The following is a 15,079-nucleotide window of genomic DNA, read 5'->3' as shown; positions in this document are numbered from 1 at the left end:
TTAGGAATGCTAAGTTTCCAAGGAAGTCTTAAGAGTTACTTTTGGCGATTCTTCTAAAAACTACATAGACCCCTTCATCACCCTTCAGGCGACCAAAAAAAAAAATGGAGATAAAGCCAACAGAAAAGCATCCATTTAGATAAATGTGTTATCTTTTATTATACACTGCACTACTGTATTGATTGAGCATAAAGGGGGCAGAAGGGGAGATTGAGGGGTACGTAGCAACCACTCAGGCAGTGAGAGTGGGTCAAATGAGGGCGGCGAGGGCAGGGGAGGGTAGCGCCCGCGTGCCATACATCATTTACTTTAGATTTCCCTTAGTAATAGTATCTATTTCTATCTATTTGTGAAAAAAAAAGTTTTCTCAAATGAAGTTTTTGATGTCCCAAATATTGGTGTTTGAATTTCACTGCTCGACATACATCCTTTACAGAGTTTCAGTAACTCTTTGATTATAAATCAATTTTATACAACAATTTATTTTTCTTTATTGTTATTTTCTCTGATTTACAATTAAAATTCAAAAACCTCCACAAACTGATTCCTGTAATGGCTGTGTAGAGTTTACGTTAGGGTTTATGGCCAACAAAGTGTGCGTTATTACTTTTTAACGCACGCCGTGGAAGCCTGAACCGTCCGACGCAGAGTAATAACGCACACTTCAAAGGCCATTAACCCGCTTATCCCATGGTCCCTTACAAAAGCAATACATATTAACCAGTTTTTAGTCCCTTATTCTTGTTTTTTTTCCGATTTGGATCGCTTTTCTCACAAAATTGCGCCGCATCACGTAACAAATAGTCCGCGTCGCGCCGCACCACTGCAGTCAATATTCAGAGATATATATATATATATATCTATCTCTATGCTGATCTTTCCGATGGGTTGAATAAAGCATCAGTTCAGAGAGGAAGTTCCCCTCTTACCGCTTGTTTTTGTCCAAATGATGAAGCAAAAGGTTGTTTTAAAGAAGCCGGTGCAGTGATACGAAACATTTAAGCTATGTGACCGGAACTTCTTTTTTCACCGTGCGGTTCTCAGGTTTTAATGCACACCCAGCAGCCAATCAGAATCGAGTATTCACCCGGACCATGGTATAATAACAGATATCTAAAGAGTAGCACCATCTGAAGACAAATTTGAACTCACATTTAAATTCCAGATATTTTGAAATATAATCCTGTTAAAGAAAAATATTAAAATGACACTGCTGTATTAGAACACTCTTCCCTTAATGTTGTAAACAAAGAAATGGGTTTTAGGTTGGTCTGATTTGAGCGACCCTGCAGGAGATGAACTTGTTGAAAGGGGAACCTCTCTCTGGCTTTTGCAGAGTAAACGCATCGCTGGGAGGATCATCCCCGCCATCGCCACCACCACGGCGGCTGTGGCAGGCTTGATGTGCCTGGAGCTGTTCAAACTGGTCCAGGGCCACAAGAAGATCGAGTCGTACCGCACAAGTTACCTGAACCTGGCCGTGCAGTACTTCGTTCTGTCCCAGCCAAGCCGCCCTCCGGACTTCCAAGTGAGTAGCGCTTTCATACCACCGCATTCTGCCTCTGCAGAGAAAACTCAGAGGGGAGACAGAGGCCTGATCCATGAACCGTTGAGCTGCTTAGGCCCTCAACAGACGCTTACTGTAAATACATCCATCGTATGATCCTGTCTACTTTCAGGATAAGTCTGTTGGCTTTTATGTGAATTTATGCGATGGCCTCTGGGGTGGAAAGCATTAAAGCATGAAAGGAGGCTCTCATAAAAAAGGGCCCTCTTCTACCCGTCAATCACTGGTGCCTAAACCCCGTCTTTAGCGGGCTCAGAGTAATCCAGAGGATATTTTAATGCACGTAAGGCTCATGCTGGATTCGCCACAGTGTTTGGACAAATTAAGTGAACTTAAGGCAACTTTAGGTCGACAAAAGAAGAAAGGACTCTCCTCTTTAAAGGGCGAGCTCTTTTAGGGTCAGACATCTGAGAACATAACCAATTCATTTGAAGTTACGTGTGTGAAAATGTCCTATTCAACTTTAGAGCTCTCCTAAGGATCCAGCTGTTTGGTTCTGTTGTTCACATCTAAGTGTAACCAGATATGAAACGGGAACGTGGCAATCGCTGATAGACAAAGGTCGGCGGGTGTCGGCAAGCGGGGGAACTGTGTCCTTGGTACTCGGTTGAGGGTGGGGGCTCTGGGACGCTGAAGATCTGGTTTCAGAGAAGGATTGAGCGTCTGCAGAGACGGCAGCTGTAATGATGGAAGCAGCTCTCCGTGAACTCGCACTGACTCTAAACGCTGACACGTCTTCCCTGTAGAGCCGGTAATGTTTGGACATTCCTGCATTATTACATTCTGTCTAACTTCTTGGTAGGATAAACGCCACATTCCCAAAGCAGCATGGATTTGTTTTAGAGTATAGAATGCGCAAATGCGCTTTCTTTCTTTAGACTGTCGTCTATAAATGACGAATGAATCCTCTAAAAACTGTCGTGTCAGATTTTCGGTTTGTTTTTTTAAGATTTTAGAAGGAGATTATACAGTATTTTATGGATAATTTGTAATCTCAAAAGTGCTTTTAAAATTGGGATTATCACAAAATTATTACATAGTCATTGTAGAGACTTTTTTTGTCTTAAATGTTATAGGTCTGGAGTAAAAAAATTGTTATTTTCTGGATGAAATGTGTGTTAACCTCAGGTTTTACATATTTTAACCTTAAAGAAAATTTTGTACCAAAAGGCTCCTCTTGTAGAAGGAGGAGATTCCAAGTATAAACAAAGATTTCTTAATTTTCAAATCATAAATGGGCGACAGTGGCCCAGGTGGTTGAGCGGGTCGTCCAATGATTGAAGGGTCGGCGGTTCGATCCCCGCTCCCACCAGCCAAAATGTCTTTGTGTCCTTGGGCAAGACATTTCACCCTCCTTGCCTCCAGTGTGGCTCCACTGGTCTGTGGATGTGCATGAATGTCCCGGTGATGGTCAGAGGGGCCGTAGGCGCGAAATGGCAGCCACGCCTCTGTCAGTCTGCCCCAGGGCAGCTGTGGCTACAACCGTAGCTTACCATCACCAAGTATGAATGAGGAGTGAATGAATAATGGACACATTTGTTTTAGTGACTCTTTCTTGAAAACTCTTATCAAAACTTGTTTGACTGTTTTTTAATTTACTCTTTCAAATGTATTCAAATGTGCTAAAGAGAATTGTTGCTTTGTTCTTATGATGAACCTTTTAAAATATCCAGTTTTTAATTGAGCTTTTAAAAACCCACTTCAATCATCTTTTTGAGCATTCCCAGTGGTTTTTTAGTCGCCGTTTTAGATAAAATAACATAAAAAATTTGTGTCGTTTTCTAGAATATAGATTCTGCAGTCTGACAGGAGTTGAGTAGAAATTCACCGTCTGAGTTGTAGGCGTGGCGGTGGAAGCAGAGCAACCCCCGCACTTCCTGCTTCCAATAGCTTTTCTGCACCACAAATAAGATCTTTTTCAAACTGCTTTTTTTTCCCATCTGCTCCATATTCACGAGTCTTATAAAGAAATGATCAGAAATGCTATTTTGAGCTTAATTGTCGTTATAAATTTCCTCAATCATCAGAAAAATTCCATAAGAACATGTTAAAAAAAAAACACGATTGTTATCCGAGTGGGTCTTTCGATTTTGTTCTAACAGTTTTGGCCTAAATTGAGACATTTGTCATTCTTGCTGACCTTGTTTTTTTTTCTTTGATTATTTGCAGCAAAGGATTAATTTCAGTAATGAACATCTGATTTAATTCCCTGAAATCCTCAAAAGCTGGAAGTGACTGGAAAAGAAGCACTGAAGCGTTTTTAATAGATTTTCCAAAAAAAAAATTATGTTCTTTTCCTATCATTGAAGCCTATTTTAGCATATTCATTTTTTCTTCACTTTTTGGGGATTTCAGCTGAAACAGTTTGCAGTCTTGTGTTTTTTCAAATCTCCCCCCCCCCCCCCCCCCCCCCATGCATCTAACCTGTCGTCTAGACATTATGTCACCAGTAAAATGGTTAATGTCATGTTGAAGCGGTCGTAGATTTTAAAAATAAACCCTGTCTGCACAGAAATGTTGAGCTAAAGATTTTAACCCTTATACAAACAGTTAGCATGAAGGGATAAAAACATAAAAAGGATTTACTTCTACTGTTTAGTCTCTAAAATCCATGTTTGAAGAGGGCTTAAGCTAAATCCGTTCTGGAGTATCAACATTTTAGCTTACCATCATAATCACTTAAATGTTTCCACTGGTGGGATGAGTCACAGTTCATTAATATCAAATAACAATTCTCCCATCTGACTGATGATGCAGGTGCCTCCATAGTGACTGTCTGTCCCACATCAAAGCATTGCTGTGCCTTTCAGATATACTGTTTCCAGACAGCTTCTTCTCCGACCATCCCCATCCTGATCCAGATATGTTAGCTTAAACCAGCTGTTTCCCAAAATAGGAAGTTCCCCCGTTTCATCTCACGCTGCTTTCCTCCATATTATGGGGGCAGAAAAATGTCAACAAACATGGGTTCGGTTTTCTGTGACGGTTGGAGAGCCACAGGAGGGAAAGGAGTGACAGAAAAGCAAAAAAATGTCCCCGATTCTGCAAGATCTTCCACTTAGAAAACTGAGTTTGGTCTGTGAAGTTCATCATAGAAACACTTTAACTGTGTGACAGAATGTAAAAAAAAAAGAAGAATCCAGGGAACCACAGTGTATGGTTTCATGGCTTCTTAGTTCCATGTTTACACACTGTAGTTATGTCAACAATTCACCTTGTTTGATGATGCATATGTTGCATCAATGCAACAAATTACTTCAATTTTAATGTGTTAAATGCTGGATTATAAGATTTACTTGGCCTTTAAGTTTCCTCATTGGAGATGAAGGCTGGCATACTGTGTACTAGAGACCTTTGTACTTATGATATTACTTAAGTACAAGCAAAGAGGACTCATCCGAATAATTACTGGAGTGAAAATAAATAACAAAATGGTTAAAAAATGTACTCAAGTGCAGGATTGCTGTTGAAACAATTGAAATTTTGAACATCTTTAAAAATGCATATTTATGCATAATAATTCACACTTTTCAGAATTTAAACTTTTGAAATATTTTAACGAAAAAGTTGCGTCTACTTTTCTATCAAGAAGAAATTTTTTGACAGTATTTCAATTCAATATTTTTTAAAACATGTTAGGCAAATATTTCCAATATGTAAACTCTTGTTTTCTGTTTTCATAGACATTGGACAAGATATATTCTTTCAGTTATTATGAGTTCCAAGTGTTAAAGGGCTTACATCAAACAAACTCAACTTTTTAAGCTTTTAAGTGTTTTATAATGTTCATTCCTCACAAAAAACAACCCCAAAGTGGTATTTTGATCCATTCACGCATATCTGAGTATCTCTGAGCATCAGCCCCTCCCAATCCACGAAAATGAGCAGGTTCTCACATTATGACGTAGAAACGAACAGCCCCTTCCAGGAAAATGTGAAAATGTACTTTGGCTAACCACAATGAAGAAATACACAAACAGTTTCTATAAAGTGCTGGGGGGGGGACATATCATTGATTTTATGAAAGGAACCAGCGGGCCGGAGGAAATTTGAACACGGGGCGCATTTGGCCCATGGGCCAGACTTTTGGACATGCCTGCTCTAATGTATATACAGCTGTGCAACTGAATTAAACTGCATTTATTTAAACAAATATGTACATCTGCCCATCTTATTGATCGGAAAGGGCAAAAATAGTCATTTCTGCCATAAATCTCTCTCTTATGTTTTGTTCTGCATCCATATAAACACTTTTTTTGGGTCCAAACATGAAACCTCATGAGCATTTTATTACTGCAGCGAGTTTAACGGATATTTTAAAAGGAAACATTTTAGTTTTACTTCTGCACCTGCATGAGCTGCAGCCTCATAAAACCGAGCCAGTCACCCGAGGCCAGACAGAGACGTGCTTCAGCTGTGTGCTGAATTAGTCTGCTGTTGCAGAGCTCTCTGCATCAGCTTCCCAAACATTCTTCATAAGTATTGGCTGCTTCCATGCCAGCTAGTTGAAAGGGGTCCCTCTCTACCTGTGCATGTGCTGGCTACTCCCTGGTGATAAATTCCTCCTCACTTTGTCCGGTCAGGCCATTCTAAAAGGAAATTAGCGATGGGAGCAAATCCTCTGACCTTTAAGAAAGCTACTTGTGTTCACACTTCCTGCCTTCACAGGAAGCCAGGTATTGAAACCAGATTTTCCAGAGCGCATGATGGGTTGTTCACATCAGCAGTCCATGTAGTTTGGTGGGTAGAAAAAACAAATTCCGCCTTGAATTGGTTTGCTCCGAGATCAGTTGTCCAACTGGAAGTCACACATCTGTCGCACAAACAAGAGAGAAGAACACAAATGGGGGGGGGGGGGGGGCTTTCCTCACATGTGGTTAAGTGTGTGCTGAGCCCCCCTACCATGGTGCCAGTAAAGAAGTGGGGTGAACATGATCCCATCCCCTCCAGATTCCCAGAGGAGCGGCGGGTGCATTGTGAGGTTTGAAACTCAAGACGCAGACATGAATGGTGCCTGTGGGACAATGACTTATGTGATCAGAATAAGAGGGCTTGTGCCTTTTGTTGCTTTCCAGAATTGATTTGCTGCTGCTGTGATATTGTTCCGTCACATGTTGTTCCACGCTCTATTGTGTTTCCCCCGATGGTCCTTAGTTCCTCATCCATCGTTACCTGCCATACTAGATCATCAAACAGTAACAACACATCTGTTGTTATGTATATTACGGTACGTCAAATTGGAAATACAGGAAAGAACATGTCATTAATTTCTCTTTGTCTTATACTTTTTTTTCAATGGAACACTTTAGGGTAACTTTTACTATGAGGGCTTCTCTTTTAGGTAACTGAGTTAGTTTGAAACCCTTATTACATAGCCTGAAAGTTTATCCTTAATTTATGCTTGTAATTTTTTCAAAGGACATTTTTTTTTATTAAAGAAGTTCTTTTTGTTGTACATAATTCCAGGAATGAATCCATTTCCATGAGTACAACTGTATACTTTGAGGCAGGTGACTCCCTTTTTAGGGCTTTGTTTCTGTTGTTTTATGTCTCATCAGGCTCAGACTAACATAGAGTCTAAAGCCTAAACCAGCTGTCATCAGGTCAGAGTGAAGGTTTAAATGCACAGGTCAGAAATCTATCCCAGGACAAGAAATGACAGTTAAAAGTACTTTAGAGGAGTTAAAAAAAAACCCTGTTTTCATCCACCTTTGTCATGGTAGGGAGAACACGTCAAAGTAAGGGTGGGGTCATCTAAGATAGCACAAGGGTTATGCTGAGATCGTTTGCAGTTGAGATGTTTTTGCTGCTTCAAAGCATCAGAATCGCGGCGTCACATCATCTCATCACCAGAATTCGCCCCTACAAAGTCAAATGTGCTTACAAAAGATTGCTCAAATCTGAGTTTTCTGAAGAACATTTCCCAGTGAAGCAAAGCTTGATGGGATTGTATCACATCAGTTTATTCATAGAAGAGAAACTAATGTTATAGCCTTAAAAGTCTCACTTTTTTCATCTTTTGATCTGTTGTCAGAGCGTTTCCCTGTGGTCTTTAAATTATGATTAAGTAGTTTTTAGCAAAATTTCAAAATCCTCAGTCATTTTCTAGGGCGCAGATTCTGCAGAGTTCAGTAGAGAAACTCACCTCTGGACTGTTGGTGCGGACCAACCCATCACCCATCCGTTTACACTCTCCCCCACTAGCTTACAGCCCCTCACACCCCCAACCTAACATTAGCGATGCAACAAAAACGGTGAGCGATGTCAGAGCTATCCAGCTGTTCAGTTTTGATCCAGATTCCAGCTCAGACGAGATGGATCTATTTGAATGCAAGTGAATGCATCAGAATGGAGCGGAGCAGGGAGCCTGTGGCCCAGCCAGCGTATTGTCGACATCACAATTATGATCTTTTTCAGTCAGCATTTTTTGTCTGCCCCTGATTTGCAGCTATTTAAATAAAGAAAGAGTCACAAATGCTGTTTTAAGCTTATTTTTCTCCATCATGAGAAAATGCCACAAGAACATGTTAAAAACACCAGAAACACCATTTTCGTTGTAGTGGGTCTCAGGAAATGGTTAACATATTATTTTGTCTTGTTTTAGTGGCCTTTGAGTCTGCAGCCTTTGCAGCAGATGGGCCTTACTGTGTCCACAGACTCCTGCATGTCAGAGGCCCGTTTGTCAGTGAGCGTATTGACTCAGGACCCTGCCCCAGGTCGCCTCAGTCAGATCTGTCAGATGGACTGCTCTTATCTTCACATTTGAAAGACGGCCACTGTTTGCTGTTTTACACGTCAATGAAGACTTTTGACAAAGAAGCTGGCTTTCCTTCACTGCCCACTTTAAAGGCGCGTTGCTCCGCCTCCAAAACTGCTCTAGAAAGGTGCACGTAATGTTTTTTACACTCAGCAGTGACTCCTTCACTCATACTGAACACTGCATTGTAAGTATGCACAACATGCACGTCCATCTTTGCAGAAGTACGATGTTGTTTGTTTTCGTTGGCGAAATGCAGACACGCTGCTGAGGCCGACTGTAGGTTGAGGTCATGAAATAGGCCACGCCCACAAGGAGCGAAAGCCTCAGAGATCGAGTCGTCGTACTTCCGGGTATGAAAATGAGCTGAGAAAATAACTCCTATTTAACTGATTCTTTAGTGTGCCAAAGGTAATATATGATCATGTATATGGATGCAGTTTATTCTGAAAGGCTGCAACAGGATACACGCCCCTTAAAAATATGTTGCTAAAAATGTAAATAACTGACCACAGCCAGTTGGAGTTGAGTGAGAGTTCTGGGTTTTTATCTACTCGAGGTACAATTGTTGTTGCTATAAAACTACTTGAGTACAATTTTATCAAAAGTACTTTAGTAAATGTAACAAAGAGCACTTGTCACTAACCACCTCTGAATCCAACTTTCCCTAATCCCACATTAAACATTGGTAGTAACCAGTTACATTTACAGCATTTTCTTATACTTTTCTGCTTCTAAAAATAATCTTTCTGTACAACATTTTATTCTTTTACACTTATAGACTCAGGATGAATATATAATAGGTTTTTCAGCCGTGCTGGGTTACAATGGTTCAGTGCTTTTTTGGTTGCTTTTAACTTTTTATTGTGCACATTCAAACGTCCTAATGTTGCCAAAAAGGCTGTAAAGAAGACAATTTGGGTTTATGGTGCATTTAAAACGACACAGTTTAATTTGATTACTATTCATTACTATCCATGTTCATTTAAATGGAATCTTTTGTATATAATATAGATATTACACTGATTAGCAGGGAATTACTGACTGATCTTTAGGATGATTACAGAAAAGAATCTATAGCTTAAGGTATAAAGTTGTAAGTCTATAAAATTTACCTAAACAGAAAAAGATGAAGATAAAAAATCTGATGGAAAGACAGCCTGGAGCTCCTCCATCGTCCTCCTCTTAAACTCACATTGAAGCTTTGGAACAGGAAAGCAACCTTTGAAGAAAACAGCCTTAAGCCACATCAGCTTGTAAAAACGCTTTCCCAGCTGGGACCCTGTGCAGATAATGAGGCTGAGAAAGGGATGTGGTTTTCCTTCTGGCAGACTGAGAGTCGGAGAGCGTTCAGCATTTTACAGCAACTCCCATGGTCCAAAATGGAGATGCACATTGTAATTTAGACTTGAACTGTTCATAGGAATCTCTGTGTTTTTGGTTAGACTCGTCTATTTTTCTCTCTTTTGTTGGGTTTCTTTGTTTAAAGCTATTCTGGCTGCTCTCTTTCTGTTATAATTTTGAAGCTGCGGGATTTTGGCCTCCAACAATCAGCTGTCCAGACGAGATCTTTCCCTGTTCTTGATTGGCTGTTTCTGGTTCCGTTTCACTTTTTCTTTGTTTTAAACAAAGTTGTAGAGTATTATCATATAATTTGGTTAAATTAATATTCAAATTGATCTTAATTCTTACTGTAGGATCTAATGTAAGTTCTGGGGTTAGATAGGACTCAGCACAAACCAGCACTGCTTTTGACCCTTGTGCTATCTTAGATGACCCCACCCTTACATTGACGTGTTCTCCCTACCATGACAAAGGTGGATAAAGGTGGAAAGATTTCATGTAATCCATGGACACCACTGAAGATCACAAATCATTGAAGAAAAAAGTTTCAGAGCACTGTCTGGTGGGTCTAGATGACCCAACTCCCATTGTTAAAGTGCCTAGGATAGCACAAGGGTTATGGACATAGTAACTGACATGTTTTTCTGCATATTTTTCTTTAAATTCAGCGATAATTTAACAATATTGTCTGGATCAGATCATTTTATGATTCACGTTTTTTTTTTGTCCTTAAGTTCATTTCATGTGTTGCACAACGTTTTTTCCTATGAATTTATGGTTTTGGACCAAACAAAAATGAATCTCCAAGATTTTGATGTTTTAAATAAATGACTGACCTTTTTCTTTAAAAGGAGCAGGTTCTCTGTAAACAAAAGGCAGCGTCTGGAGTTTCTGACATGTTTGGACGTTTGCCTCCGTGGTGCAAAAGAAAAGTTCAACCCATGAAGTATTCTTTAGGTTAATGTAGTGACGGGTTGTTTACATTTCATATGGATATATATGCCGGTAGAGGATAATTCTCTGTAGCAGATGAAGCATTAACTGTAATTATAAGGTAAGTTACGGCTGAGATGCCTTTCAGTTATTGTTTTAGAAGGCATGACTAATTCTAGAAGAACTTCAAAGTCCCATAGCAAATGAGAACGCTGGTGATTTTCCAACATGAGAGTGATAAAAACTGAATAGATGGAGGCTTGTGTCCTCTGCAGCCTCTGATGTCAACCGCAAACCTCTCAACCTCCCAGAATCAGGACTGCTGGCTTTGCTTTGTGTGCTTTATTGAGCCAAATTTCTTTAAAGTGCATTTGCCAGTTTCAGATTTGTAATCTTCGCCTGTCTCATCCAGAAGTGTTCAGAAATTATGTTCTGATTTAAAATCTGATGGTAGATTCTGTTTGGCCTGTGATTATTTTTGTGTTTTTTAGCTTGTTCTTGAGGCACTTTTCCCTCATGATGTGGGGCATATATAAAGAAAATTAAGCTCACAATTGCCTTTCTGAGCATTTCCTTATTCAAATAGTTATGAATCGGGAGCAGATGAAAAAATGCTGCTAGAAAAAGGTCATTATTTGTGACATAGAAAATACACTGGGCTGGTCACCAGCTCCCTGCTCCGCTCCCTTCTGATCCATCCACTTGCAAACAAATCGATCCCTGAAGGTCATTGTTTGCCTGGTCCAAGCTGCCATCTTGACCAGCTCAGTGGTCTCGTGGTAGAGTGTCTGCCCTGAGACTGGAAGGTCGTGATAACAAATTCCAGGCCAAGTCACTCCTACAATTCTAAAAATGGGACCCCCCTTGTTCCCTTCAAAGGAGCAATGGACATCAACAATCAACAACATTTACTCAATGGAAATCATAACATACAGACTGAAACTATAAGAGGCACAATTACACCCAAAGTGGAAAAAATGGACACTGTATAATAGATAGATATATGAAGCACCTAGAATTGAACCTTTTTTTTGTTGGTTTGTGATTTGTGTTCATGTAACAAAAACTATTAAAAAAAATAGAGTTATTAAAAGAAAAACGGGACCTCCCTTAGCACTGAGGGGTTGGATTGGGGGGTAAAACCCCCAAATGATTCCAGAGCGTTATTGTACGCGATTTTTGCACATCAATGATGTTAAGTTAGGGGTGTGAGTGTTGTAAGCCAGCAGGACAGTGTAAGCAGATGGGTGACAGAAAGTGCTCCATGCCAACAACTCAGAGGTTAATTTCTATTTCTCTATTTCTATTTCTCCAATAAAAAAATGACCTTTTTTTAAAAAGATTTTTGCTAAACATTTTGAAAACAGATAAAAAGATGATTGGAGTGGCTCTTTAACAGGAATGGTCTCGCTGTATTCGTTTTCTCTGGTAATAAAAAGCTCCAAATCCCCCCCAAAAAAAGGTTAAAAACACGTTTTTATCAAATGTGCTGCAGGAACCACGTTCACTTCTAATGGCATTGCTCCACATGAACAGTTGAAGTTTTGCTGCTTAAGCTCAGAGACAACAACCTCTTTTAAAGCCATTTTTGTTTTTATTGTGGCAAAAGTTCTTGTGCCTGTGGGAGACCACTTGTAATTGTTCCCAGCAGCCACACTGGTTCCAGCAAGACTGCTGGAACCAGTGTGGCTGCTCTGACTCTTTTTTGGGTTTTTTCTGTTGCTTTTCGCTGAATAGTCTGTTGCTGCTTACAGGGACTGATATGTCAGAAGATATGCTTCAGTTTGGCACTAAAGCGGAACATGAAGCATATGGGAAGGGAGGACAGAGTTTAAAAATAGCCTTTTGGGATTTTTGTGTGACGTCCACATCAACACACAGAAGGATCCAATCCGTGCACCAGAGCTCTGAAGTTGGAGGTCAGTTCTGCAGTGAAACAGTTATGCTGCAGTTGGAATAAGCTTTGACAATATTTTATTGCATGCATGCCTTCTTGTACATAATATTTTTTCAAGCTATTATACAGTATAAAAAAAAAGTCTGTGATTTAATCTGCATCTTACAAAAACAAATGTGCTTTGTGTAAAATCGGGGACACACACACACACACTTAGTTAAATGTTGGTGCTTTAAGCATGTCTCCATAACCCCCCTGGAACCATAAGCAGAGTGGAGGTCTGGTGGAAAAGTTCCTCTTGGCTGCTGGAGCAGAGATAATTAGAGCCAGGTTCAGCCAGGGCTTTGGTATTCACAACCTAATCCAAATTTTGGTCTTCACAACTCCTCCTGCCAGACAGTCTGCATGAGCGGAGTTCTTTGACCAGACGACATATTTGGGGATTCTTGACCCGTTTCAGTCTGAACCTTTTTTTTTATTTTTTATTTTTGGTTTAGGAGAAACACTAAGTTTGAATTTGATGGGGTTTTGTCATCCGTCTGGGTTTTGTGAGGGTCTCTCTGTTTGGAGGTCAAAGGTTGACCGTGCAGGAAAAGTTACATTTGTGGAGGAAAAATCTGATCTTATGAGATGTGACAGGTTGTTGGTGGAATCCCGGCATGAGTTATTAAGGTTTATGAACCTTTCTGTGTGTATTTTTAAGCTCTTCGTGCCTATCTTATGAAAAGATGCTGATGTTCACAATGTTTTAGCCTCACAATACATACAACGATGGGTACGTTGAATTTTCTACTGCTTTGCCTTTTTGTTCGGAATAAAGCTTTTCAAACGTAAAGAACAACTTTTTATTTGATTTAGCAGGGACAATGCACTTGTACACAGCCAAAAATGAGGTCCAACTGATTTTCTTTATTGGAGTGAGGTAGCTTTCACTTTCACCTTCCAGTGAGAAGACCCAGGTTCAGAGTAAAGTACTAAAAGCTGGTTGAATATTTATTTCTTTTGGAAGTGACCGTGGTATTAGTGGGTTAGAGGCCTTTGAAGTGTGCATTATCAGAATTAACGCACTTCACGGAAGCATGCATTATTTTCTGATAATGCTCACTTCGTCTGCCATTAACCCTTACTTAATCCACGCCCAGCAGCCAATCAGAATCGAGAATTCACCCGGACCATGGTATAAATTCTGATAAATCACAAACAACTGGAACTAACAGGAAAGTTGATTATTATTCAGGGAAGTTTCAAATAATGTAGTGTTGTGGTCTCACTTCCCTGAATGTTTCATCTAAATAAATGATGGGCATAAACATGGAAGCTGCCAACATCAGTTTCAAGGTCCCTTTTTTTTTCACTTTTGGATGGACACGCTTGTTCCTTCCCAAGGATGCTGCAGAACAGCCAAGGTCAGCTCAAAGTGGACTCAGCCACCCAGGCAGCCAAAGGGTTTCTTTCAACTTATGTTGCAATTAAGGAAAAAAATGTCTGTCACCTCACCTAAAACAGGTTGTGCTCAAATCCCTTTTTTGTGCTGTTTTAATGACATCATTACCTTTTGTTTATGTCAGATCTGTATCGGTGTTTACAGTGACGTGTCATGAGAAGACCGCAGAGTCGAGCTATTTAAAAGTGACACCACTGAAGTGCTGGATCTGTTTGTTAGCATCTCTCTCCAACATGGAGTTTTAGAGTCTCTCTAAAACCTTTGAGCGGTCCCTGAAAAACGTTCACTCTGTCAAACTTCAGGAAGCGCATTCTCGACCTCTCTGTTGCCTGTTTGGGTCTCCTCATTGTTCTCAGCTGCTTATATCAGCCATGAAAAAATGCGTTTGGACTGCGAACATTTTACCCTCATCGCTCACACCAAGCAGTGTTCTGTCTGTCGGCGTTGTGTGTTTGTGTGTTGCTTCTTTAAAGTGCAACTGTGTAACGTGTCTGTCGACAGGTCGCAGGAAAGAAATACACCCTTTGGGATGACTTCCTGGTTGAAGGCAGATGCCACAATCAGCAGGAAATAACCTTGGAAGATATGCTGCAGAATATTAAGGTGCAGAACTTTTTCTCTTCTTTTTTTAAATCTTTTTTTTCTCCATTTCCCCTTCAGTGTCCTCAACGCCTATTGTCCCAGCCATTTTCCATCCACCCATTTTTCATTTCTAGTAAAACGATCAGTTATTTTCCTCTTGCCGACAAGTTTATTTTTTTTTTTAAGGAGCAGATACACATTTAAATGCTATTTAAGTTTTTATAGATGCAACTTTTTACACAATGTTGAATAATCTTGACAGTTTAGAACAAAGCCATAATAAATAAGTCACAAATGTTTAAACGGATTCATTTTGACACCATCATAGTTAGAGAAAAACAAAACTCTAGACTCCCAGCTTCCTTCCAAGAACTAAATGGATCATTAATCCATCCACACAACCCGGCTTTGCAAAGCATCAGTGGCTGTTTTCAAGTTAAAAGTTCCAAATCCAGAGGAGTTTTTCACATTAAAATCCTGAGAAAACATCAGTCTTTGCTGTCAATCATATCAGCATTTTAAGTTCTGGGACAACTTTGACCTACTGTGATTCAG

At 40.0% G+C, this 15,079-nt stretch overlaps 1 protein-coding gene across 1 annotated transcript in view; it reads left to right on the top strand.

Annotated features, from left to right (window-relative positions):
- LOC101175149 (ubiquitin-like modifier-activating enzyme 1) overlaps nt 1–15,079 on the top strand; it is a 39,238-nt gene that overhangs the window by 21,621 nt on the left and 2,538 nt on the right. The window contains exons 21-22 of the mRNA XM_023954830.1: nt 1,337–1,528; nt 14,444–14,545. Of these exons, the coding sequence (XP_023810598.1) occupies nt 1,337–1,528; nt 14,444–14,545 (294 nt within the window). The remainder of the gene's footprint in view (nt 1–1,336; nt 1,529–14,443; nt 14,546–15,079) is intronic.

Source organism: Oryzias latipes, chromosome 5 (assembly GCF_002234675.1).
Source record: "Oryzias latipes chromosome 5, ASM223467v1".
NCBI classification, from domain to species: Eukaryota; Metazoa; Chordata; class Actinopteri; order Beloniformes; family Adrianichthyidae; genus Oryzias; species Oryzias latipes.
Note: the sequence above shows the minus strand (reverse complement) of the source record. Positions and strands in the feature narration are given on the sequence as shown.